The following is a 25,865-nucleotide window of genomic DNA, read 5'->3' on the forward strand; positions in this document are numbered from 1 at the left end:
TTATTAAAAACATTTAAATTGTCACTAAATATCGTGGTATATTTGTGGGGTAGAAACTTGAAGCCCAATTATCACGTGGCAATTGTTAACCTTCATTTTCTACATTAAGACGTGATTTCATTATAGGCGCTTTTTGATTTGATGCAGACAGTTACGACTGCAATCAATGAAAATCATTACCTTGTGGATCAGAAATTCTCTCTTAATCCGCCAAGGGTAAAGAGGAGGAGGGAGTGAATCGTAATCCTTAACCATCGAAGAAGATGATATTTCAAAGCAAAAAAAAATATAGGGTATGCTATTTTATACCAACCCAACCTCCACTCTGAGTCTTTCTTAGGATTTAATTTGACCGCTATCAAACTTTAAGTGTACTGGTAAAATGTCCAAGTTGTGTTGCTGTGGGATGATACATGGTGATCCTATCTGACAACAAGTAGGAAAATAAGACAAGATATTTATGAAAATTAAATATAAGGTGTATAAAGTGCAACAAACATGCATGTATATGACCTATGTAACTAGCTATACATATTGAGGATTTCACTTATCAATGTCTGTCTTTATTGTTTTTAAGCGTATGGACAATTTCAGTATGTCAATTCTGACAAGCAACAAGTATAATTGATTCGCCAGTAGTTTTACACTTATTAATGTCTGCTTTATTGTTTATAAATATCTGAACTTCTTCAGTATGTCCTTCCTGACAAACAATGAACTGAGGTAAATCTTCATTATCTTTACACTTTTAAGAAGTCGCCTGTCTTAGTGTTTGTTTTTTAATATATCAGTTATTGCGTGATGTTCGTTTTGCAAAGCAATGTCCAGAGGTGATTTACCAGTATCTTTACACTTATTTACGTCTGCCTTATTGTTTAACAATATCTTAACTATTTCAGTATGTCCATTCTGACAAGCAATGTACAAAGATGATTCTCCAGTATTTCTACATTTATTAATGTCTGCTTTATTGTTTATTAACATCTGTACTACTTCAGAATGTCCTTCCTGACAAGCAATGTACAAAGGTGATTTTTCTTCATCATCACACATATTAATGTCTGCTTTATTGTTTATTAACATCTGGACTACTTCAGTATGTCCTTCCTGACAAGCAATGAAAAGAGGTGATTCTTCAGTATTTCTACATTTATTAATGTCTGCCTTATTGTTGATTAACATCTGAGCTACTTCAGTATGTCCTTTCCGACAAGCAATGTACAAAGGTGATATGTCGTAATCATCACACTTATTAATGTCTGCCTTATTGTTGATTAACATCTGAACTATTTCAGTATGTCCTTTCTGACAAGCAATGTACAAAGGTGATATGTCGTCATCATCACACATATTAATGTCTGCCTTATTGTTGATTAACATCTGAACTATTTCAGTATGTCCTTTCTGACAAGCAATGTACAAAGGTGATATGTCGTCATCATCACACATATTAATGTCTGCCTTATTATTAATTAACATCTGAACTATTTCAGTATGTCCTTTCTGACAAGCAATGTACAAAGGTGATATGTCGAATTTATCACACTTATTAATGTCTGCCTTATTGTTGATTAACATCTGAACTATTTCAGAATGTCCTTTCTCACAAGCAATGTACAAAGGTGATATGTCTTCATAATTACACTTATTAATGTCTGCCTTATTGTTGAGTAACATCTGAACTACTTCAGTATGTCCTTTCTGACAAGCAATGAAAAGAGGTGATTCTTCAGTATTTCTACATTTATTAATGTCTGCCTTATTGTTGATTAACATCTGAGCTACTTCAGTATATCCTTCCTCACAAGCAATGAAAAGAGGTGATTCGTTATTACTATCACGACAATGATTTACATTACTAATACAATTATGTAAACACCATGTTACTAGAGCAATATCTCCTGTAAAACAACATTGTATCAATGGAGTGCTATTATTGTTTGTGTCATGTAGATTAGCCAATTTTGTCTGTTGTGATACGTTTAAACCTTTTATATGCACTAGGAATCTTTGTCTGAAGATTTGATTATTCATATTGGTGTTACAGAAGACATCCACTACATTTTCTCTTGACCAGTCATCTACCATTCTGTTTATATACATTTGCTTATATCTGTCTGTTACAATAATTGTAAATGCATCTGTTTTTTCTTTTCTTTCAAATAATAACCTTTCACTTATAAATTGACTTGTAGCATTATTAATTAAGCAATTAATCATTACACTGCCAAAGTAAAACGAAAGAAAGTCAAACAGTTTATCATGAATAGTTCTGTACACTGTACCTTCCTTTCTGATAAATGTATCAGTAAGTGAATCAAGCTCATCACGGACAACCAATCTCGACATTCCTTTCACAACTTTACAAGCTTCATATGTGTTCTTTATAATTGTTTTAATATCTTTATCCACATCTTCTGTAAGCCATTCTTCTTTCAACCGGTTGTTAAACATGACACATAAAGCAAGTGCACAGTATTTGACATGTGCTCCCTCTATATGTAATCTATCTATCTCTTCTTTGTAAACTGTAAATGGATTCGTAAAGAAATTTACAATGTTCAGTTTTTTGTTTTTGCTGCATAATTGACATAAAAGAGGAAAACAGTCAAACATGTCGTAACAATCTATTATCTTAGAAGCCTTTGTACGCAGGTAAAGTTCAGCTATGGATTGTTTTTCTGATTTCGATAAACTCATTTCTTTAGTCATAAGATTACATTCACAGGATTGATAAAATAATAAAGATTTTAACTGTTCATACTCATAAACCTGAAGTCTACAAACCATGATAAATTTGACTGGGTTCCCTTCTACCATTAACTCGAGATTTAGCATTATATGTTTCCATTTTTCAAACTCTATTTGATTTATAGTATATGTACCACAGAAATCATCCACAACAAACAGGGTATTCTCATATGGATTGATCCAATAGACAATTTCTTCAGGGTTTGAAATTGGAATTATATCATAGCCTTCTGTTTGCATCTGTAAAGCTACGTGACGCACTAATGCTGATTTTCCCGTCCCGGAATTTCCGGTAACAACAACGCAATCGTTTTCTTCGATATCTTTTAATACACTTTTTGCTCCGTTTGTTTCTATAAACAGTTTGTCTTCTTCTTTCCAAGCTTCCAACTCCGCTTCAATTTGTACTAAAAAAAAAGAGAAAATTATTATTTTTCTTAATATTATAGTCATTTAAAGACTTGCTAACTATATGAATAAAAGAATACGTGGAGAAACAACAATGCGACATCTACCAAACGACAAAGAAAAAAACCCCAAGATTGTTAGTCTGTAGAAAAATATCCTCTGCACTTTTGACCTATTCACTATGATTAACATTTTGTCATTTTCTGTCCAAGTTTCTAATTCATCTGTAATTTGTCCTTAAAACGTTTGTTTATAATTCTTTGAATACACAGTCTTTTTTTATTTGGTAGGAGAACTTAGCAGAATTAGCAGATTGACATGCAGTTTCAAACTTTTGGTCTTTATAAAAATAAGGAGATTTGATTTGATTTCCGATTAAAAAACTATTCACCAAAATTCAATTGAAGTGGTTGTAAGCAATAATAGTCAACTGTAAGGTTTTCACCAGTGAGATAGACATAAACCGTATGGTCGGCTATAAAAGGACCCGACATGAAAACATGAAACACGTCTGTTTAATGGTCTTATTTATAACAAAACAGTTTAGAAAAAGAACAAAAACAAGTAGGATCACATGAACCAACGACAACTTCTGAAGTACAGGCTCCTGACTTGGAATAGCCACATACATAATTTGATAGGGTTAAACATATTTGTGAGCGCCTAACCCTCCTCTAACTTGGGAAAATGACGTAATATTACAATAGAAGACCAACCTATAAAAATCAGTTGAAAATGGCTTAACTCAATAAATGGATACAATTAGAAATGCATCTTATAAAACACAAAGTTGACGTGGCTTATACATAAAAACAAAATGAACTAAGAACCGATCGGAGAATACTCGCAGTTACTGACAGCTAGTTTTACCGGAAGGGTGTTATTCTATACAAACACGGTTGATATAATTTGCATGCCGTAGGTTTTATTTTATTGAATTCACTTCATTAGAATGTTCACGAGGAAAATGGTGGATAAATGCAGTTAAAGTTAAAGAATCAATAAACAAGAGTATGTCTTCGCCAAACTACCCTCAATCAAAATTTTAAATAGAAATTCGCCTGATGAAGTTGAAATCTTTTCTTAACCAAATAATGGCAAGCATCACGAGTTGGTAGACCGTTATGTAATATCTATTTCAAAGATAACGACAGAAATGTTCCAATTTTCGTAAAAGTCCCAGTGATATCACATTTCACTATCACATTTCTACATTTAATGAACAGTGAAAACAGGGTCAAACACTTATTTGGCATATAAAAATAACAGTTAACCACATTTATAATATGTGGAACAAAGTTTGCAGTTGATGTGCTTAAATACTAACCTAAACCAGTTTTGTAACATACCTTAAACTAAAAAGTTTTCCTGAAAAACGTTTTTTATCTGTTTCATAAAAATAACAGATGATAAAATATTTATGCTGAATAATTTTGTTTGTGGAATTAACCTAATCCGACATTTCAAGACCAACAATATTTGAAAGTAAAGAAAAGCATAACCAGTCAAGAGAATTTAAAGCACAAAATCCAAATTCAAAGTGTATGAAAGACAATCCACGAAACTTGAACGTTTTTGTGTAAGTAACAGAAATAACTAACGTTTATTGAAATGAAACGAAACGAATCATTCGAATCGAGTTTTGAATTTGCATGGGTTTTAACAGAAAAAAAACCCCAGAATTTCAAGTTGATAATATCCAAGCTGACTTTCTTTTTTTATGTTTATAGGCAGCCTTTTTAAAAAGGCAACTAATACATATTATTTGATACACGATTTTAATCTGGAATAGTACATTTTACCGATAGATAAATTTTCAATGAAATTATAGCCCAAAATTTTGTTAGTAAAAATGTGTGATTATTTAACAAAAAATAGTTTGAACTGAAAATTTTACACCAAAATTAATTTGGAAATGAAGTCATTATAGATACCAGGATTGAAATTGTATACGTCAAATGGAAATTTCGAAGAGCATATTGTACATATACATTCCCTTCGTATCGATGCAATCCTAGCAAAATATAGCTTCTCGCACTCTGATGATCTTAAATAAAACCTAAGTCTTTACAACCCCCACCCCCACACATCCCCATATTTCACGAAACTTTTTTGTCACATTTCATAAATATGCAATCATTACCTTCATATATTATTTATTGATATATAAAAATGGCTCTCAAAAATATTCATGGCTTTTGTTTAGTGAAAACTAGGTTCGTACCGTTAACTTGACACACCAGAAATCAGTTTGAAATGGTATATGATAGTCAAGATGTGTTGCATTTATCCTTGTACAAAAACAAATCAAAGCATTCTTAATTTTTTTATTACAAACACTTTACCACAATTTTATTTCTAATATTCAGTAAAATTACTTTTTGGCACAAGTAATGACAGTTGCATATTATATCTCTTTATAAGTTCTGAGGCAAAACGTAAGGGTACAGTTTTTATTGATAAACAAAATGCATATTAATTACACAACTGTGCAAGATTTCATTAGTGTATACTCATACCTTCGGAATTTTATCTGGCATTTTCAATTGATATTTCTAAGATTTTGTGATTTCATAACAAACACTTATTTCCAAAACTAATCGGTCATCTATGTTATAGATAATGCATATTTCTGGCCAACAGTAAAGCCTTTCCTAACAAACAAAGGATGCACCAGCCAAAAAAAAACCATACTGCAGGAAAACAACAAAATCATCACGAACCAACGTAATATCTGACATTTTTATGACTTTTTTGTGAATGTTGCAAAAGACATTGGTGACAACAACATACATGTGAATGAAAAACACCCAAGTATAGAAGCTATAAGTAATAAATACTTCAACGGGTCAACATCAAATAAATGACGAATTTGTTTCTAAAACAATTGGTAAAATAAATGTTAAAAAGGCGTCTAATATAGCATGTATAGATGGTATATCATTTTCTTGCTGGTTATGTCTGCTGGTCAACAAAACATAAAATTTTGGAAGATTAAAAGAAAGGCACTGGATAACAATAAATATTTAGTGTCTATATTAATGGACCTCAGTAAAGCCTTTGACTGTCTCCCACATGCCTTACTTCTTTTTAGATTGGAAAAAATGGCATTAGTCCATCTGCTCTGGAATTATCCTAAAGCTATCTGACTGTAAGAAAACAGTGCGTAAAAATAGGCCAGAGTATCAGTCAAATGCAAGATATATATAAAGGTGTTCCCAGGTATCTAGGCAAAGCCCTGTGTCATTTAATGTATTCATTAATAATATTTTTCTTTTTATCAAACACTGTGATTCATGCAACTATGCTGATGATAACACCCTCTAAAACAGGTACTATTTTGGATATGTTCGTTACGTCGTAACTACAATCCCATTCCCTGTCATAAATGTGACCTACCGAATTAGACTATTTACCGGATTTGTTATCATCTCATAAATAACACGACGGGTGCCACATATGAAGCAGGATCTGCTTACCCTTCAGGATCACCCCTAGTTTTTGGTTTGGTTCGTGTTGTTTTTTCTTCAGTTTTCTATGTTGTGTCATGTGCACTATTGGTTGTCCGTTTGTCCTTTTCAATGTTAGTCATGGCGTTGTCAGTTTATTTTGGATTTATGAGTTTGACTGTCCCTCTGGTATCTTTCGTCTCTCTTTTGAAATCAGTAATTATACCCTTAGAGGAAGATAGTATTCCTTAATCTCATGGTTCTCTTTCAACAAAATGCAGGGAACCCCAGAACAATTCCAAGCAATAGTCATAGGTAAATAACACACACTCAAAATCTTGTTTTCAACCTAAATGAATCCAATATAAAATGTGTCGACAAAGAAAAACTTCTCGGTGTAACAATAGACTTTAAACTGGAGTTCAACACTCACATTTCAAATATTTGCAATAAAAGCTGCACGACAACTAAACGTTTAAAAAAAATTGGCATTTATCTCACCAGACTTTCTAAACTAACAATATACTACTCATTTATCATGTCAAACCTCAGCTATTGTCCTCTAACCTGGCACTTCTGCAGTGAACAAGACACAAAGAAAATAGAAACAAATACAAGAAAGAGCAAGCAGATTTATTTATGACGACTACACAAATTCTTACGATACACTTCTTGGACAGTTTAAGCTTCCAGCACTACAAATCAGAAGATTGAGAACAACGACATTAGACACTATAAACTAATAAATAATCAAGTCCAGAATTCCTACATAAGTTAGTAAATATTAAAGAAAATTTATATAACTCTAGGTACAAAGCCATAAGAGATATACCACGGCCAAAAACAACAAAGTATGTTAAGAAAAGCTTTAGTTAGGAGGCAGCAAAACTCTGGAACTCCTTGCCAAATGACGCAAGGAGCTTATCAACTTTTGGCCAGTTCAACAATTTTATCTCCACCTGGTGTTTTCGGAAAAATGTACATGCAGTTCTTGTAAATAATGTACTTATTTGCTGCCCAATAACTTGATCTCTAAGCCTGCTGTTTGTTTAGTGTTTTTTATGTTTTATTTTTTTGCAGTTATTTTTATTTTTTATTTAGCCATTTATTTCTTTTGCTTGTGTATTACATTCGCTATAGTTGCATGCAGTCTTTAGTTTGTGCTTATAGTGTTTGCATGTGCTACTTTGATATAAATATTATGTGCTACTTCGATGTAAATAATATGTGCTACTATGTGCTGATATTTACATTTGTTTTAATATATATCTTGCTTAGCTTTTATAGTGCATGTGCTATCTATGTATTTATACATATGTGGGCTGTCTGTCTGTATGTCTGTCTGTATGTGTGTAGTGTATGTGATGTTATTACATGTATGTTTTGTTTATAAATATCAGTCGGTTAAAGAGCTCTTAAGAGCTCATGTTCATTGTTATTGTGTATATATGCAATCCGACTTTAATTAAAGACTACTTAACTTTATTTTACTTATTTCTTAATGTTTTTGTTGTCGTAGCACAAACCGAGGGGTGTCAGGATTGATTAAATGAAAGACTGTCCGTAGGGGAGTCTTTCTTTGGGCAATCTGGACACCCTGAAACAGACTTATCGTCGTGCCATATGTTTTCGTATGACATATGTTTTCGTATGTCATATGTTTTCGTATCATTTCGACTGCATACGAGTACTTTGTGGCGTATTTTCGGTTTCTATATTTAGAACAACAACACCACTACAACTTGACATATTTAAAACATATTCAACGTCGCTTTTTAAAGATATTAGAACAGATTGAATAAACTGACCTCTTTTGTCATTTTTATTTAATGTCAAAAATATGCATCACTAGAATAGTTGTACATTCTGAAGGGTTAAAATAAAGTCAGACACAGGATCTTAAAGACATATAACTGTCATGTGTTTTTGCCATTTTGATTACAAACCAGCGAGTTAAAATTAGCCAGGTCTTATATAAAATGGTTGTTCAAAATCTAATTATTCATTATTTCATTGACAATTTTTTTTATACATCCTTGATACATGAAGATGAAAATAGTCTTAACTTTTTATATCTAATCCTTAATTTTTAAAAACTGCACTTTATTTTTGAAAAAATAATGTATTTTGTACAAACCAGGTACCAATCTGAAATTAATCAAAATCTAAAAAAATCATCACATGAAACACCAACATAAAACGATTTACTATTAATTTTTAGTGCAGTGAAAATTGTTATTAGTACGAAAACCCATTACACGATGATATATACCATAAAAAAAATATTGCTTTTATAAAGATTTGCAAATGTAGCATCATATTTTACCGACCATACTAAAGTGGGATATTCTTTTCTTAGTAAATAAATTGTTACCATCCGATAACGGTGTATGTAAAATACAAGACACTTTGTAAGTAATTTATTGTACCAACTTAGTTTATGGTAAGGAGGGGGGGGTTGCTATGTTGTGATTTTTTTCTATTTGTAATGACATTTTTATCGCAGAAAGGTGTTTACTTTTCTATTGAATCGAATGGGATATTCAGATTGATTTTCTTTTGAATGACAATACCCTTTTTTCACAGATAATCAGGATATAATTATATACCCTCCCCCACCCCATTGTGGGGTACGTTAATAGAATATATAAATAGTGATCATTTGATAGATTAAAAGGTTAACAGGTAAAAAAAGTGAAGCACTGAAACGAAGAAAGCACGAAATCGTGATACATGTTACACGAAAACGAATATCAATACATGTAAGTCACAAGATTATTTCCTTTTCAGCGTGTATCGTCCTGAACATGCATGAAATATTTGCCACTGGACGTTTAGCAACCATAAATCAATCCACCTTTTCAGTGTGGAGCAATACGATTTTCAAAAGCTTACACAAGAATATTTTCTTTCTGACTTTATTTAAAAGTGTTGTGGAAGTTTACATTAAATTCATCTCATATATATGATTATGTATCGATATTGTAGCGATAAATTAACAAAATATAAAAAATAAGATATGGTACGATTGCCAATGAGACAACTATCAACAAAAGACCAAAATGACACAAACATTAACAACTATAGGTCACCGTACGGCCTTCAACAATGAGCAAAGCCCATACCTCATAGTCAGCTATAAAAGGCCTCGATAAGAACAGTATTTGTTTCTAAAATTAAAATGCGAGCAATGACGAATCTTTTTACATCTTTCATAGATTTAACTTTATCGGCAACAAAAAAACTACTGGACAAATATAATTTTGTTGAAATTAAAGTTTGCATTTTTATCAAGGAAAATAATGACCTCACATAGGTCATTATTTTGTGCCTTGGAGCATATTTCATTGAAACATGGTATCGTCCGGGTTGATTCATCGAAGGAATGACTTATCATCTTAAAGAAAATAACTCCATATAAGTATATAAGATTTAATCATGGTTCACAATAGTTGTGGAATATATCATCAGTGTCCTACACATTTGTTGTTGGGGATTTCTGTATTTACAGTTTCTTATGAATTGAGATTTTTCAAAAAACATTTAGTTTTCTAATTTGCCAATTTTGAAACCCGTAACGTTCATACAAACCGACCTGTATCTCGGATGTCTGACGATACATACATAATCAGACGATCGTTGATTACACGTTCAACTTCTATCAAAGTTGTTCGTAATACGTCAGCATTTACTAATGATTTCCCGAGCATTTTTATCAATGTCGTTTTCGTAATTCCAACGAGTCTCTCCAACCACCCACCGTACCATGATGCTGCTTTCGGAATAAATTTCCAATTCATTTGTTTGCCCATTTCCTTCGGAATGTTATGTGAAGCGAAAACTAAGGTTGGTGAATTGTCAGACTACACAATACTGGGAATGCCTCTCCTACTAACAAATCGTCTAAACACTAATTTGAAAGACTCAATTGTAATATATGTAACGTAAGGGTACCCAAATTGCACCTATTTAGAAAAAAATAGCAACAAAAATCTTACAATATTTCCTAGAGACTAAACAATTTGTATTTTTATGATTTGATACTATGCACATCTTTCAACATAGGTAAACATATTTAGATATTCACAAAACGTTCATAGTTTTTATCAACAGATGGACTGTTTACTGAAAAAGCAAAATGTACGAAAACGTCACCATGCGACGTCATCAAAACGTCATCTTTTTAAAATTAGCAAATACAATATATTATAAGTATCCATTTCGTAAAATATGAAGAGTAAGCATGGACAAATATCCAATTGTTCAGAATATTTGAAGAAATTAAACAAAAGCCCGGTTATTAGACTTTTGACGATGTGAATCTAAGCATGGATGCAATTTGGGTACTCCTCATTACAGAATCATGGATAGTTTGGAGGTTGATTCAAACCCATTTTTCAATGACTCAATATGGATTAAAATTTAAATTGGTGTACCTATACAATCAAGAAGGGTAGGGCTACAAAATAAACACAGTATGGACATTTTTTCCTTGATCATAAAAAAACGTAGGTGAAAAAACTGTCAAAATAGGTGCAATTTGGGTACCGTCACGTTAACTAGTTCAAGGTGTTCGACACGAATACACGCACATGTGAATAGGCAAAGATACGATTTTGTAACAGTCCATTATTCTAACGAATATTGGTCCAGCGAAATCAACACCAGTTGTTGTAAAACGAATCATGTCGGTGACTCTATCCTTTGGTTGCGGCGGCGAAATTTTCTGTGGAAACACTTTTCCGGTAATTTTTCGGCACATTACACATTTTTGGACGACGTGGTTTACGCTAATGTTATTACTACGACTGGATTGATGCCTCTGGTAGTCCCCGAGGGTATCACCATCCCAGTATCCAGTACTTCGGTACTGGCTTCGGTACTGTCATGAAAATACGGAGGTTTTGTGTTATTAAATTTTCTGTTACAAAATGTGAGAAATTATTATAAATTAAGGAATGTATCTTCCTCGTGCAAAGCTCTGATTCCTTTCATAGATTTGGCTATACTTTTTGGACCTTTTGGAGTATAGCTCTTCATCTTTTATATAAGCTTTAGATTTCACATATTTTGGCCACGAGCATCACTGAAGAGACATGTCGAAATGTGCATCTGGTGCAGGAAATTTGGTACTGTTAATGTTATTACGCACTGTCTAATGGAAGGTATCCAATAAGATTGGAGGATTTACGTAATTGTCTGTTCAGTTCCTGAACATGCTGACTGCAAGATCTACAGGTGCGCATTCAATATAATTAAGTCCGTAAATTGATTTTTTTCGGTCACAACACTGGAATCTTCGCCCAATCGTCTAACTTTGAATTGTGTATGCGCCGGGCGATTCAAATGATACCTTCTGTATCTATGAACAAGCGCAATTATCTTACTAAAGGTAGATTATTGTCATGAATGTCACACAACTTTGCTGAGACTCCTTGGTGATTGGAGAACAGCTCTGGTTAAAAATATGTATGTGGCAGCTATACTTATGGATCATTCGAAAGTTTTTGACTGTTTACCACATGATATTCTTTTCAGTAAATTATCTGCTACGGTCTTTCTTCTAAATCCGTAAAATTACTTCAAAATTATTTTACAGATCGCTGGCAACAAATCAAACTTCAGGGAGTACTCATCAGTTGGGCCGACATCCAGAAAGGCAAAATCATATGGCCTCTATTACTTAATATTTTTATAAATGACATATTCTACTTTATTAAACATGATACCCTGTATAATTAGGCTGATGATAATACTCTGTCATATGCTGACAACAATTTTGAAAATTCATTATATACACTTGAAAGAGAAAGTGCAGCTTTAATTAAATGGTCTAGATTTAATTATATGCAGGCAAATCCTGATAAGTTCCAAGCCATTGTAGTTGAAGAAAAAACATTTGCAAAAAAGCCTGTTTTTAAAATACAGTCAGCAAAAATATACTGTGATGAGATTATCGAACTTTTAGGTATTGATATTGACTATCAACTTAATTCCAATCACCATATTAAAAATATTTGTCCTGACGCATCTCAACAACTGAATGTTTTAAAGCGCATTGACTGCTACCTTACTAAATTGAATAAATTGACCATTTTCCACACATTCATTTTATCTAATTTTAATGTTTGTCCTTCGACATGGCATTTTTGTAACAAAAATACCGCCACTAAATTAAAAAAAAATCAAGAAAGGGCTTGACGTTTTATATATGAAGACTATGCTAGTTCATATTATAAACTACTTTTACGAGCAAAGGTTCCATCACTAAAAATATATCTATGCTAACATGATTAACTTGTATTAAAAGATTGTAAATATAAATTAAATTAATCATATATTGTAGATATACATAGGGTCCGAACATCAACCTATGGTAAGAACTCTTTAAAATACAATGCTGCTGTTTTATGAAATGATCCAACTAATGATTTTAGAAAAATTGCTTACTTTAGTTTTAGTTAATATATTATGCTAAATTATTTACCATCTAGATCATACCCCCTTTTTAAAAATATTTTATGCTATGCATTTTGCCAGCTTTTATGCCTAGTTTACGCTTAAATGCTTTTAGCTTTAATACCTAGCTTATGTTTATATTTTGCTAATTGCCATCATACTTTTAGTACTTCATTTTGTGCTGTGAAATTTATTGCGTGTGAATTATGTGTTGTATTTTTATAAACGTTGTATAGTTATAAATTTCTTATATGTCGGTTAAAAGCTCATTACAATGGGAGATCCAGGGGGAGGGTTCCGGTGTTAGACCCCCCCCCCCCCCCCTTTTTTTTGACGATTCATGCATTTTTATGGGGAAAGATAGTTGGACACCCCCTTTTTTGTCCTGGAATGCCCCCCTTTTTAAATGTCTCAATCCGCCCCTACATTACAGCTTATGTTGTCTTTGTTTGTATAACAAAGTTGGTATGGATAATTCAAACGTTTACTGCAAAATGTTCCGATTGTTACCAAAAGGTTTTTTTTTATACCTGATCTAACTATTATTTAAATCTCGGATATAATGCTTACAAATTTGCTATGCATGTCGTCATATAACTTGTTTTTGTATTATTTTTTGTTTCATAGAGTTAGAATGTACAACTATTATAAAACAGATATTTAAAACTTTTAGTTTAAAACTGATCTTGTTTTCTAATATAGAATTGTGACTATTGGTTTGATACAATATTTTCATTTTCGTTCGTTTTAATTCACCATGTTCTTTTAAGCCATTTTGCGCAAATACTAAGTACAGCGGTAAGGACATCCTAGCTATATTATCATGATAGATTCGATGAGCATGCTAAGACATGCCGTAAGTCGTTCCTAACTTTATCCCAATCTCTGTCCGTAGAAATTGTCAGGACCGATCTTAGAACAGTTTTGATATTAAGTTACGTCAAGTTGATAAAATGTCAGAAGTTATGTCCACTATTCCGCAATATATCAACTTTATGACATTTGACATGTATCATTCAGAATCGATTGAACGACGACATTTTACTTATATTTTCCGTTCCGAAATAACTCACAAGTAATGCATTGGAATGTCAAAAATGATATAAAAAAACACAATACGGTGATGTGTTATGAAATTATGTTGACTTTCTATGATATTTTTGTTCTTTCTTTTAATTTAAAACCATACACAATAAACATTCGGCAGAACAAGGAATAAATATTTTATTTAATTTTTTTTATTCACTATTATTTTTTTTTTTTTTTTTTTTTTATTCATTTATTTATTTGTTTGTAAACTTCAAGGTTTTGTTGTTTTTTCCTCTTAATTTAAACTCTTTTTTCTAATTTGAATTTGCATTTCCATTTCTGCCTACATTACTCATACTTTGAGTGTTTTGTACCACCATTGAAATGATGAAATCTCTTGTGGATGATAAAATAAATATGTCTGTATTGTTGATTCAATGTATTCAATTTGATATTTGCAAAGTTGATTATAGACAAAACTTGCCTTTCACGCTCATATTCTATTATATGCCTTTATTGGTTAGCAAGGATGACATTCATTATTTTTTTTTTTACACCCGAATTTTCAATCTCACAAATGAGGTTAAAATTTGTTCAGTAGTATAAAAAATCTTTCAATCAATTTGTGTCTTTTTAAGACACACTTCCTATGGTTTATGTCGTTTGGCAGATCCAGTATTTTTGATAATGTTTGATGTTTACAGTATCTATATATCTAATTAAGTGTCAAGAATTACTTAAATAGGACAAAATGCATGCGACAGGAGTACTTATATTCAAATAGTTATTTAGCACATATGCTCCTAACGTGTGTCATCCAATGGTTTTAGTCAAATAGACATTTAGATTGTATTGCTGATCATTTTTGCCATTTTTAGTGTCTACTAGCCTATTTCAGTTTTTGAGATAAAAACAGAAAATTTAGCCAAACATGATCGTTTCAGATAAATAACTCTTCAGGAGTCATCTGATAATTTTGGTGGAAATCAAAGTTTGGTGATTTATGACACTTGGAGCATTTCTTCACCTGTCAGATTTTTACTAGCAATTCCGGTTTTTCCACTTTATAGACAAGGCGTTTTACCCCTAATTTTATTGATAGGCATGGTGGCCAGTTTTAATAACAAAATGAAGTGTTTTTTTGTACAAAAAAATGCATTTTACAACTTTTACTGTAGTCGAACTTTACAATGTCAGACATTTTAAAATTTTCAGATGACTGTTCACATCATGGTTGATCGTTATACGCCAAAGAATTAGTACTTTGTGCGCAGCCTCCATTCAAACGGATAACCGCATCTAAACGTCTTCTGATTACTGCCTAAAATCGACTAATTTGTTGCTAAGGTAGCAGCAACCATTTCTGATGAAGGGCACTGTTTATTTAATGAAGTGTTTGAACAGGGGTATCCTTTCGCGCACTTTCCGCCCAATAGTATCCCGTATATGCTCGATATGGTTCAAATCCGGGCTACGATCGGGCCAAAGAAGATTATCCGAATTCCATTGTAACAATGGATCTTCCTCCACGATGCTAGTTTCCAACTTTAGCGAGCTCTGCACTACATTGAATACGGAAAACTGTGTGTCTGTTCGTAAGCAAAGGTTTCCGAAATGGCCTCATCGCACGATAACCAGTAGCAATGAGTCGATCTCGAACAGTTCTTGTTAAAAGGCTCCTGTATGCCCACCACTCTCTTTTTATGATTATATTGTATGCAATGAGTTTCCTTCTGACCAACCTTCATTATGCTTGATTTTCCCTAGCAAATGGTATAGGGATATTTGTTATCTCGGAAGGTCTTTAACATCGTTTATTGCCTGAATTTTATTCTCAAAACGACTTATAGTGGAATGGTGATGACCAACAATACGTGCAGTTGTTAAAGCGACATCCCTGCTTCTCTAATTCTGAAAATCTGCCATCTTGCTGCAGTTTAGAGTTGTCAAGGACCCTTTACAAGGTGTCATACACATAACTTTATTAACTTGGTTATTAAAAGTGTTGAAAACAATGAGGATAAACACATCTTGTTTGATGTTTACGGGAACAGGAGCTGCATGTGCAGTTAAAAACTTATTGAGTCGATATTTATTGATTAAACTCAGGTGATACTTAAATAATGTTTACGTAGTTCTATTTTACCAAATTATATCACAAAAATATAAAAAAAAGTGTTTTTAATTTCAATTTCAATTTGGTGTTGCAATACTTTTTTCCGTGTGTATATTTTAGAGAACAAGATTTGAAATAAAAATAAACCGATAAAAAGATAAAAGACCGACCGTTGGATAAAAGCAGACACTTATTGATGTAAACATTTCCCTTGTCCTTTTATATAGAATAGATGAGGCAATTAATAATCAATCTTTAAAAATTCAAATTATATTTTCAAGAATTTGGTAAACTTTTCACATTTAATGTGTGGTTCATGTTAACTCAGTTCTTTATAACTCGTCAAATGTTCTTGCTTTTAAATGAATTGTAACGTCACGAAAATATTTTACGTTTACTAATGATATCACATTATATAGAGTACATTTTTCGCAGATTATTGAAAAATAAAAGTTTAATTTTGACTGAATATATTTTCATAAATCATTATAAAAAACATTACCACCTAATCTAAACAATAAGATATTTATACACTTATCGTCAAATTTTAAATACTACACAAGCTCCAAACGAATCACATTTTAATTATGAAAATGCAAGTGTCAAAAATATCAGATTCAATGGTTAAAACTTTATGAGTTTATTAACCTCCTTCCCATTACAAGTGTATTTTTATATCTCGCCTTCTGCATCATTTGAAAGTGCGACACATACTGAGGTGGCGCCACCCTCGGAAAATGAAATGTTAATGTGCTGTTGGTTTATGTTTTGTTTTTTTTTATTTCAAAAACATTTGATCTCAAGTCAACCAGATGAAGAATATTTCAAACTCACCAGCAGTTAAGGAATCATATCATTTATTTTTATACAACCACCAGATGAATGAATGATCTTTTAGATATTGATAAAATAATAAAAAAGAGTAAACAATATAATTTCAATCTGGAAAAATGTTCCTCTGTAATACAAGCTTTATTAATTATTCTACCTCCCCTGTCTAACTGAGTATGATATACCTCTTATGCTCAATGGTATTGGATCTTTTAATCTCTTTATTGTTCGTAAGTAGTCTGTCTCTTTACCGTCTACAGTTTTTGCAAGTTTGTTTTTCTCTTTCTCTTTCAATGATTGTTTCCTTTTTAGATTGTTTTCCTGTATCTATAAAAATGAAAAATACTATGATAAAAGACTTTCTTTTCTAATTAAATACAGAACGAATCGTTATTTAATACAGATAAGTAAATGTAGATATCATAAGGGAAGATCAAAGCATTACAAAAATTGTCCCACAGAAATGAAACAAATAGTTGGTTAAAAAATTATTCTTACCAGATAGAACAAAGGTAGAAGCGGTCGGAAGCAAAACACTTGACAGAGTAAAATATAATCTGCTGTGCCACTAAGATTCGTTTAAGGTCCTAATCAATTTTTTTTTTTACATAAATGATACACCTCAAAGTCAATCTTAATGGAAGCTATTTGCAAATGATACTGTCTTCTTTATGACAAGGACAACTATTGCTTTAAACTTTCTGTACCAAGACAGGAATATGACAGTTGTTGTCCATTCGTTTGATTTTGCAATTTGATAACGGACTTTCTGTTTTGAGTTTTCCTCGGAGTGTAGTATTTTTGTGATTTTACTTTTTAGAAGAACTAGGCAAACTGGCGAAATGGGAAAACCTTTAGAAAATGGAGCTGCATCCTGACAAATACAGTGCTCGAACGGTCACAAAATAAAACTAAACATCTCAAGTTTGAATACATGCCACCCCCCCCCCCGACTTACTCTGAAACATAAAAGATCAACTGAGTATATGTGTTGCACCATCGCAAACAACGTATAGTGTGAACATATGATCAATAGATCGGGCAAACAAGGGCCTCAATCAGCTCAAAATCTACCATGGATCATGCTCCTAGTTCCCTTTAATTTCATGACAGGGACTTTTGTTACGTCTGTTGCCAAACTAACTCTTGCCAGACATCTTTTACAGGTTTTTTTCCCTGCGTCAAAATATATTTGCATATAATTTTTGGAGTTATTTAAATCTTTGTTTAGAAATAAGATGTGGAATGATTGCTTATGAGGCAACTCGACTGTATAAATAACGTTGGTATAAGCAACTATAGGTGACCGCACAACCTTCAACAACGAGCAAAACTCATACCATATGCGCCGATTTTATTCCAGAAAATATTTCAGGAATTATTCATATTTTTTATTAAAATTTAATTTTTTTTAAGGACGTTGGCTATATAGCCCCAGTCACACTGTCACATTTCAAGAGCTACGTTTTACTACGTTTTGAAAGCGTAGCGAAACGGGAATATACGTTACGAAGTGTATCGAAACGTAGTGATCATTTGTTCAAAACGGGATCTGCCCCGTATGTTTTGAAAATACAACAACAAATGTAGCGAAAACTGAAACGAAGTAGAAACCTAGTAAACACGTATCAAAGCCTAGTGGCGAAACGTATCAATGCGTGGTAGAAACTTGAGTCTACACGGACTATTACGTAGCAAAACGTGATAAGAACGTAGCACAAACCTAGTAAAACCTAGCTTTTAAAATAACTGGACATTTTTATTGAAAACGTAGTTAAAACGTAGCATTTTAAAACGGAATAAAACGTGACAGTGTGACTGGGGCAGATAATAATGATTGTTAAGCATCGTTGTGTAGTCAATATTATACGCATATTCTTGACAGAGATGTGTAAGTTATGTAATTAAATTCCAAAATGTAAAATAACAAAAGCTCCGAACTCTACGGTAAATTCAAAACGGAAGTCTATTATCAAATGGCAAATTCAAACTCTCAAACATATCAAACGAATAGATAAAAACTGTCATATTCCTGACTTGATACGGATATTATCTCATGTAGACAGTGGTGGATTAAACCTGGTTTTATTGCTAGCTAAACCTCCAACTTGTTCATTTATACATTCACCATCTTCATTTTAATACATTAGGCTAAATAAGTTTTGAACAGCGGTATACTACTGTTGCCTTTACTATACCGAATTTCAATACTGGTATCTCTGATGAGTTTATTCAGAAATATTATACAATAGAAATATCAGCACAAGTGTTAAAATATCTGAATGTCCGATCCTATTATTTTTCTTAAGTAGGGATCTACACAGAATATAAATACTAGTATGCCCAAAAATTCCACAAACTACAATGATGTAGAACATTTTAGTTAACAACTCCAGAGATCCTCTCAGATTCGTTCTATATTTCCTTATTAAGTTTTTTCGATATTAAAAGAAAATGAGACATGGTTGCCAATGAGACAACTCTTCTAAAAAACCAAATGACACAGAAATTAAAACTATAGGCCACAGAACAGCCTTCAACAATGAGCAAAGTGCTTACAGCAAAGTCTGCTATAACAGGCCTGAAATGACAAACGAAAAACATTTAAAAAACCTTATGGCCTAATTTGTGTATAAATTAATGAAAAACAAATATGAAAAACAGAAACACACGACAACCACTGAATAACTGCTGACTTGAACCGGCACATACATAATGTGGCGGGGGTATACTTGTTTGTTGGTGCCCAATTCTCCCTTTAACCTGGGACAGTGGTGTAACGGCACAATATAAGAACAAAGTTTGCCAAACAATAAACGAAAAACATATATGATGTCTGTATATGTCACGGAAACTTCTTGAACATGGTATAAGTTTAAATTACGCATTTGAAAATAATCATGAACATAAAAAGCACTATTTATAATTTTAATTTTTGGAAATTAGAGTGAAGTCAGGTCAAATGAAAACGGAAGTATAATCTTGTTATCAGGAGGTAACGAATTAATATGCTTAGCAAATTTTGATAAAAATCATTTTTTTGGGAAATTAATTGACAGTGTACAATTTAATATCATCTGACACGATAATCTATACTATTAAACGAGAAAGCCTCATTTTGTGTGTCGCTTCCACACTAAATTAATCATCATGCCTCTGTGTTCTATATGTAACATGCATAGTCGCATTTGTCATCATTCTTATGATTATTCAGATTCAGTTAGTTTTGGAAAAAAAAAAAAAAAGGTGTCCGGATATTGTTGCCGTCATCAGACTGACTTTTATTCCTAGATAAGACTTCCGGTTTTGAACATGCACAAGAACAACCAATCGTATGATAGTATATAAAAATGAAAAATAAATGAGCTAACCAGAGCGTTCTCCATAGATCGCAAGAACCACAACTATTAACCTTCTTAAAGACAATTATTTTTCGCGTTTATCCACATGTAAACTACGATTATACTACTATTAATATAGACTCTCTGTATTCTGTCTACTGTTTTCTTTGAAAAAATTACCATCCTACGGGTAAAACCAGTTGCATATATATTGAAATAAGTAAAACATGTAGAAACAAGAATGTGTCCACAGTATTACGGATGCTACATCGTCACTATTATTTTCTATGTTCAGTGGACCGTGAAATAGGGTAAAATCTCTATTTTGACATTAAAATTATGAAGCTCATATCATAGGAAAATATTTACTGAGTTTCGAGTTGGTTAAACTTAAACTTCATCAAAAACTACCTCGACAAAAACTTTACCCTGAAGCGGGACAGACGGATGGACGAACGAACGAACGGACGCACAGACCATAAAACATAATGCCCATAAATTGGGTATAAAAATTTATTGTTGAAAGTGAAAAAGTGATTTGGCCAAAATTAAAGTATGGTAGAGATAGGAGAGAGGCAGGACTTTTCAGGGACGTCGGGATCGAGTGTTTTTAACCTTGAGATTTCGGAATTGATCCATACGGGATCCGGGAATATTTTTGTTGAATTTCAGGATTTCGGGATATGAATTTCGTTAAAATACCCACCTCGATATTTTATGTTTTCAAGCCTGGGATTTCAGGATCAGGGTCCCTCCAACCACCCCTCAAATAAGCCTTAGTCATTATACAAGATTAAAATCCTACCATTGGCATGTTAATATTGCTCTCAAATGGAAAAAACACTGATGGATTGTCCTAGATGCATATTTCATTAGAATAATTGTGGTCTATCAGCAGTTTTATTTATTTTTAATTTAATTTGTCTTTTACCAAAAAATGTATTGTAGTAAAGGGGAAGAAAAATTGTGGTTTAAGGCCAGAAACACGAAAATAAAAGAATTTAACAAAAAGGAAACAAATAACGGACTTTGGAAAAAGGGAGAGCTCTTTTGATTTTCTCCAGACATAATATCTTTTACAAAAATTCATCCTACAACAGTTTACAAGCTGTATATGCCCGCAATTTGACGGTTGTGTTATAGTATAATTTTAAACCAAAAGGGATTTTTTTCCTACTAAAACGTGACTTTAGTGGAACGACCTTCAGCTGATTTTCGATTATTGTTACAATTACATTATTAATTTTTTCTTGTCTACTGTTGAGATAGAAAGAGATGAATGAAGAGTTTCGGCATTCTCTATCTATTTTAAATTACTGCAAGTTACAACCAACCACAAAAGATATGTCCCTGTTCACAAGATTGCACGACGGGCAGAAGGACGGCTTCCATTCAGGGATGTTTGTCATTTATTTACAAAACAATCTTGTATATGTATGATTTGATTGATTTGTAATGCATGTAATGCTAGAATCATTCTTTTCATTTCGATATTCATCCTGGTGAAAAGTTAGTTTCATTTACTCGTTAGTCAGTTATAGATAAACATGAATAGATGCCGCAGCAGCTGTTTGACAAGGTAAGACATTAGCATATGTTTTATCAGTGTATTTCTCACCTGAGAATACACTTTGAATTGTATATAGTCCAGACTCGTCCTTGTAAACATACACGGTGCAAATATTCAATATCATTTAAGTTGTGATCAACAATTTTATAAATGATAAGATATACTCCATTTGTATTTCATAGTTAGATATAGTGTCTTCCGAAGCTACACAACACACCTTACAAACATAGATTTATTTCGTCTTCAATAGTTATCAAAGGTACCAGGATTATAAATTAGTACGCCAGACGAGCGTTTCGTCTACATAAGACTCATCAGTGACGCTCATATCAAAATATTTATAAAGCCAAACAAGTACAAAGTTGAAGAGCATTACGGATCCAAAATTCCGAAAAATTGTGCCAAATACGGCTAAGGTAATCTATGCCTGGGATAAGAAAATCCACTCAAAATAAACTCAAAGTTTTGTAAACAGGAAATTTATAAAAATGACCACACTATTGATATTCATGTCTACACCAAAGTATTGACTTCTAGGCTGGTGACACCCTCGGAAACGAAAAGTCCACTAGCAGTGGCATCAACCCGGTGGTGTAAATAGTTATCAAAGGCAACATTTTTATTTAAAAACCAGTTGTTGGCATGACACGGGTTACGTTCTTCTCATTTATTTTATAATGGTATAAAGCTAAACCACTCACGAGATTGATTGTACTTCATATTCATATGATGAAAACATAATCTTTCAATCAGTTTAATTGAGGTCTTGAGGTGGTATGTCAGTAACTGCTAGTAGTCCTTAGTTAATTTATGTATTATTGTCATTTTGTTTAGTTTCTATTGTTACCTTCTCTGACATCGGTCTCGGACTTCTCTTAAACTGAGTTGAACTTTGCGTATTGTTGGGCGTTTTTTTTCTATATTAGCTAGAAGTATAGGGGAGGGTTTAGATCTAAAAAAAAAAAAAAAAAAGGCCTAACCCCCGCCACATTTTTGCACCTGTCCAAAGTCAGAAGCTAGTCTTGGATGATTTTTAATTTTAGTTTCTTGTGTATAATTCAGAGAGTATGACGTCCATTATCACTGACCTAGTATACATATTTGTTTAGGGGTCAGCTGAAAGACGCCTCTAGGTGCGGGAGTTTCTCGCTGCATTGAAGACACATTGTTGGCCTTTGGCTGTTGCCTGCTCTATGATTAGTTGTGTTGTTGTCTCTTTGACACATTCCCCATTTTCATTATCTTTAATCCAATAACTAACAGTTATTTATAGTATGTACAGTTAATAAATACCACATTGGAATAATCCGTCTTTGTCTTTTTAGTTCAATATATTCAACTGATAATACTTCTATATTTCTTTTACTACTATTTTTACATTGATGATTATACATAAAAACCCTTTAACTTATATACTAAAATCATAAGAACATTCTTAATCTAGAACAAACTATAATTAACTAAAGAAATGATAAATAATTTATATTTTTAGTAATCGGGTAAATTCCGGAAATTGCCAACACTTTCTTAAACATAAATACATGAAATATACACAATTACTTTGACTATTTATCTCGAACATTCTAGCATGATTCATTTACTATAATTAAAATAACAATGTAATATCACATGAACAGTGTCAAATAAAAGTCAATGTCTTTATAATTGCCTACTTTCGCAAATTTCCAGAGGCTAAAGAAAGTTTATCACGATTCCAACTGTTCTTATATCTTCTTCATTGCCGTTCGGGCTGCTTGTTTTTGTGATCTCTCTCTTGTAGTACTAGTTTTATCATTTATCAACTCAGTATAATTTCCCGTCTCTGAGTTTGTTAAGCCCTCATTTAACTCTTCACATTCTATAGGATATAGCATATTCAGATCTCTGTTGAGTGTCTTTTTATTAGGTAGCATAACCTTTCCAGACCTTATTTGACCATCTCGACTAACTACTGCTTTGCATATACGGCCAATATTTCAACTTCCTCGTGGAAGGTTTTTGTTTATTAACACTATGTCACCAACCTTAGCTGGAGTTGTGCACTGAACTCTTCCACTCCTTAGTTTGTTGGCAGTCCTTTCACGTAGACTAAGAAGATACTCATCCCTCCATGTTTTCCAAAACATAGTTAGATGTTTCTGTCCTTTCTTCCCTGTCAATAGCATTTTTTTAGCACTACGGATTTGCAGTAAATATTCTGGTTCTGTAGAATCTTCTTTGTTATGATCTGGAAATCCTGTTTTGGGGTTTAGAGTTAGAAAGTGTGCTGGTGTAAGAATAATATGTGAATTTATGTCAGCTTCAATGTATATACAAGTGGTATAGAATTCACCACTGCTTCAGATTCAGCTAAGATAGTTCTAAATTGTTCATTTGTTGACATAATTTTCCAATTGTTGTCCGTAAACATCGTTTTACAATACCAATCAATCTTTCATAAAAACCACCCATCCAAGGTGCTAACTCCACAATGAATTGCCACTAAATTCTTTCATTTGTTATGTATGTTTGCACATCTGAATCGACTATTACACCATTCCATGCTTCTTCTAAGGTATTGCTAGCTAACTTGAACTGGGATCCGTTATATGAAACTATTTGTTTTGGGTTCCCCCAACGAGCAATGAACCTTCGAAAGCCTAATAAGAATTCCTCTGCTGTATGTATGGCTCTAACTACTAGACATCTATGTAAGTAAACCCATACTTTTTTACTTCCAGTGTCGGATTTCACACATAATTGTTCAAACTAGTCTACTCCTGTATATTTTAATGGGGCTATCTCGTTTACTCGTTTCTTTGGTAGTGGAGGCATCAATGGCATTTTATATGGTCCACCTTCACACCGTTTGCAGATTGAACATATTCTCAAAACTCTCTTTACTTCTGAACGTCTTTGTGGAATCCAATACGTTTGACGCATAGCTGATAAAGTTTGTGAGACACCAATATAAAAGCATTTTCTGTGCATGCGTTTAATTAAAAGTTAGGTATCTTTGTTTTTCTTTGAAAGTAATATTCTCTCCAGCAAGCAATTTTGCTTCATGTAATACTTTAGATACCTTGTATTCTGATTCAATCGAATTTTAATTGTCAACACTTATATTGTGAGGATCCAATTTAGGCCACTCATTTCTGTGTTATGTTAACCAAGAGGGACCATGCCACCATTGGCTGTTTTCTTTAACAGTGATACTGTTGTGCCCCCTGCATGCAGTTTAGATGGATTTTCCTTCGTAAAGACTTACTGAAATTGAATGTCTTGTTGCTGTCTAAACCCCTTTATTCTATAATCAAATGTTGCTAGGTTTTTTTTCGTTCCTATCCAGTGTAAAACACATTGAGAAATTGTCCACAAAATCGTCTCACAGATAGAAAGTTTTAATTGCTTCTGAACAAAGTCAATGCAACGGACACCAATGGCAACTGCTAATAATCAAGTCGAGGTAAAGTTATTTTCATATTTGGTACCAAGCGTGTCTTGAAAAAAACCAGTAAAAACACAAAAATACCGAACTCCGAGGAAAATTCAAAAAGGAAAGTCCAAAATCAAAAGGCAAAATCAAAAGTCCAAACACATCAAACGAATGGATAACAACTGTCATATTCCTGACTTGGTACAGGCATTTTCTAATGTAGAAAATGGTGGATTGAACCTGGTTTTATAGCTAGCTAAACCTCTCACTTGTATGACAGTCGCATCAAATTCCATTACATTGTCAACGATGTATGAACAAAACAAACATACTCAAAGAGTAAAAATGTCAAAAATAGGGGTACAGCAGTCAATACTGTGTTATCATCTTAATATCACTATAAAAACAACAAATGTAACGAAGAATCACAAAAAGGCATACATCAAGTTTAACATACTCATTTTGCTTTTCTCGTACCACTTAATTTATGTATATA

General features: G+C 32.7%; 1 protein-coding gene across 2 annotated transcripts in view; it reads right to left on the reverse strand.

Moving 5' to 3' along the window:
- Positions 1 to 636: 636 nt before the first annotated feature.
- Positions 637 to 25,865, reverse strand: part of LOC139527484 (uncharacterized) — an 87,322-nt gene continuing 62,093 nt past the window's right edge. For both annotated transcript variants that reach the window (XM_071322967.1, XM_071322966.1), the window contains 2 exons: positions 17,229 to 17,370; positions 637 to 3,158 (listed from right to left, as the gene is read on the reverse strand). In XM_071322967.1, coding sequence (XP_071179068.1) covers positions 766 to 3,158; positions 17,229 to 17,370 — 2,535 coding nt within the window. In that variant the 3' untranslated portion in view covers positions 637 to 765. The remainder of the gene's footprint in view (positions 3,159 to 17,228; positions 17,371 to 25,865) is intronic.

The sequence above is a fragment of the Mytilus edulis genome, chromosome 6, assembly GCF_963676685.1.
Source record: "Mytilus edulis chromosome 6, xbMytEdul2.2, whole genome shotgun sequence".
Taxonomy (NCBI): Eukaryota; Metazoa; Mollusca; class Bivalvia; order Mytilida; family Mytilidae; genus Mytilus; species Mytilus edulis.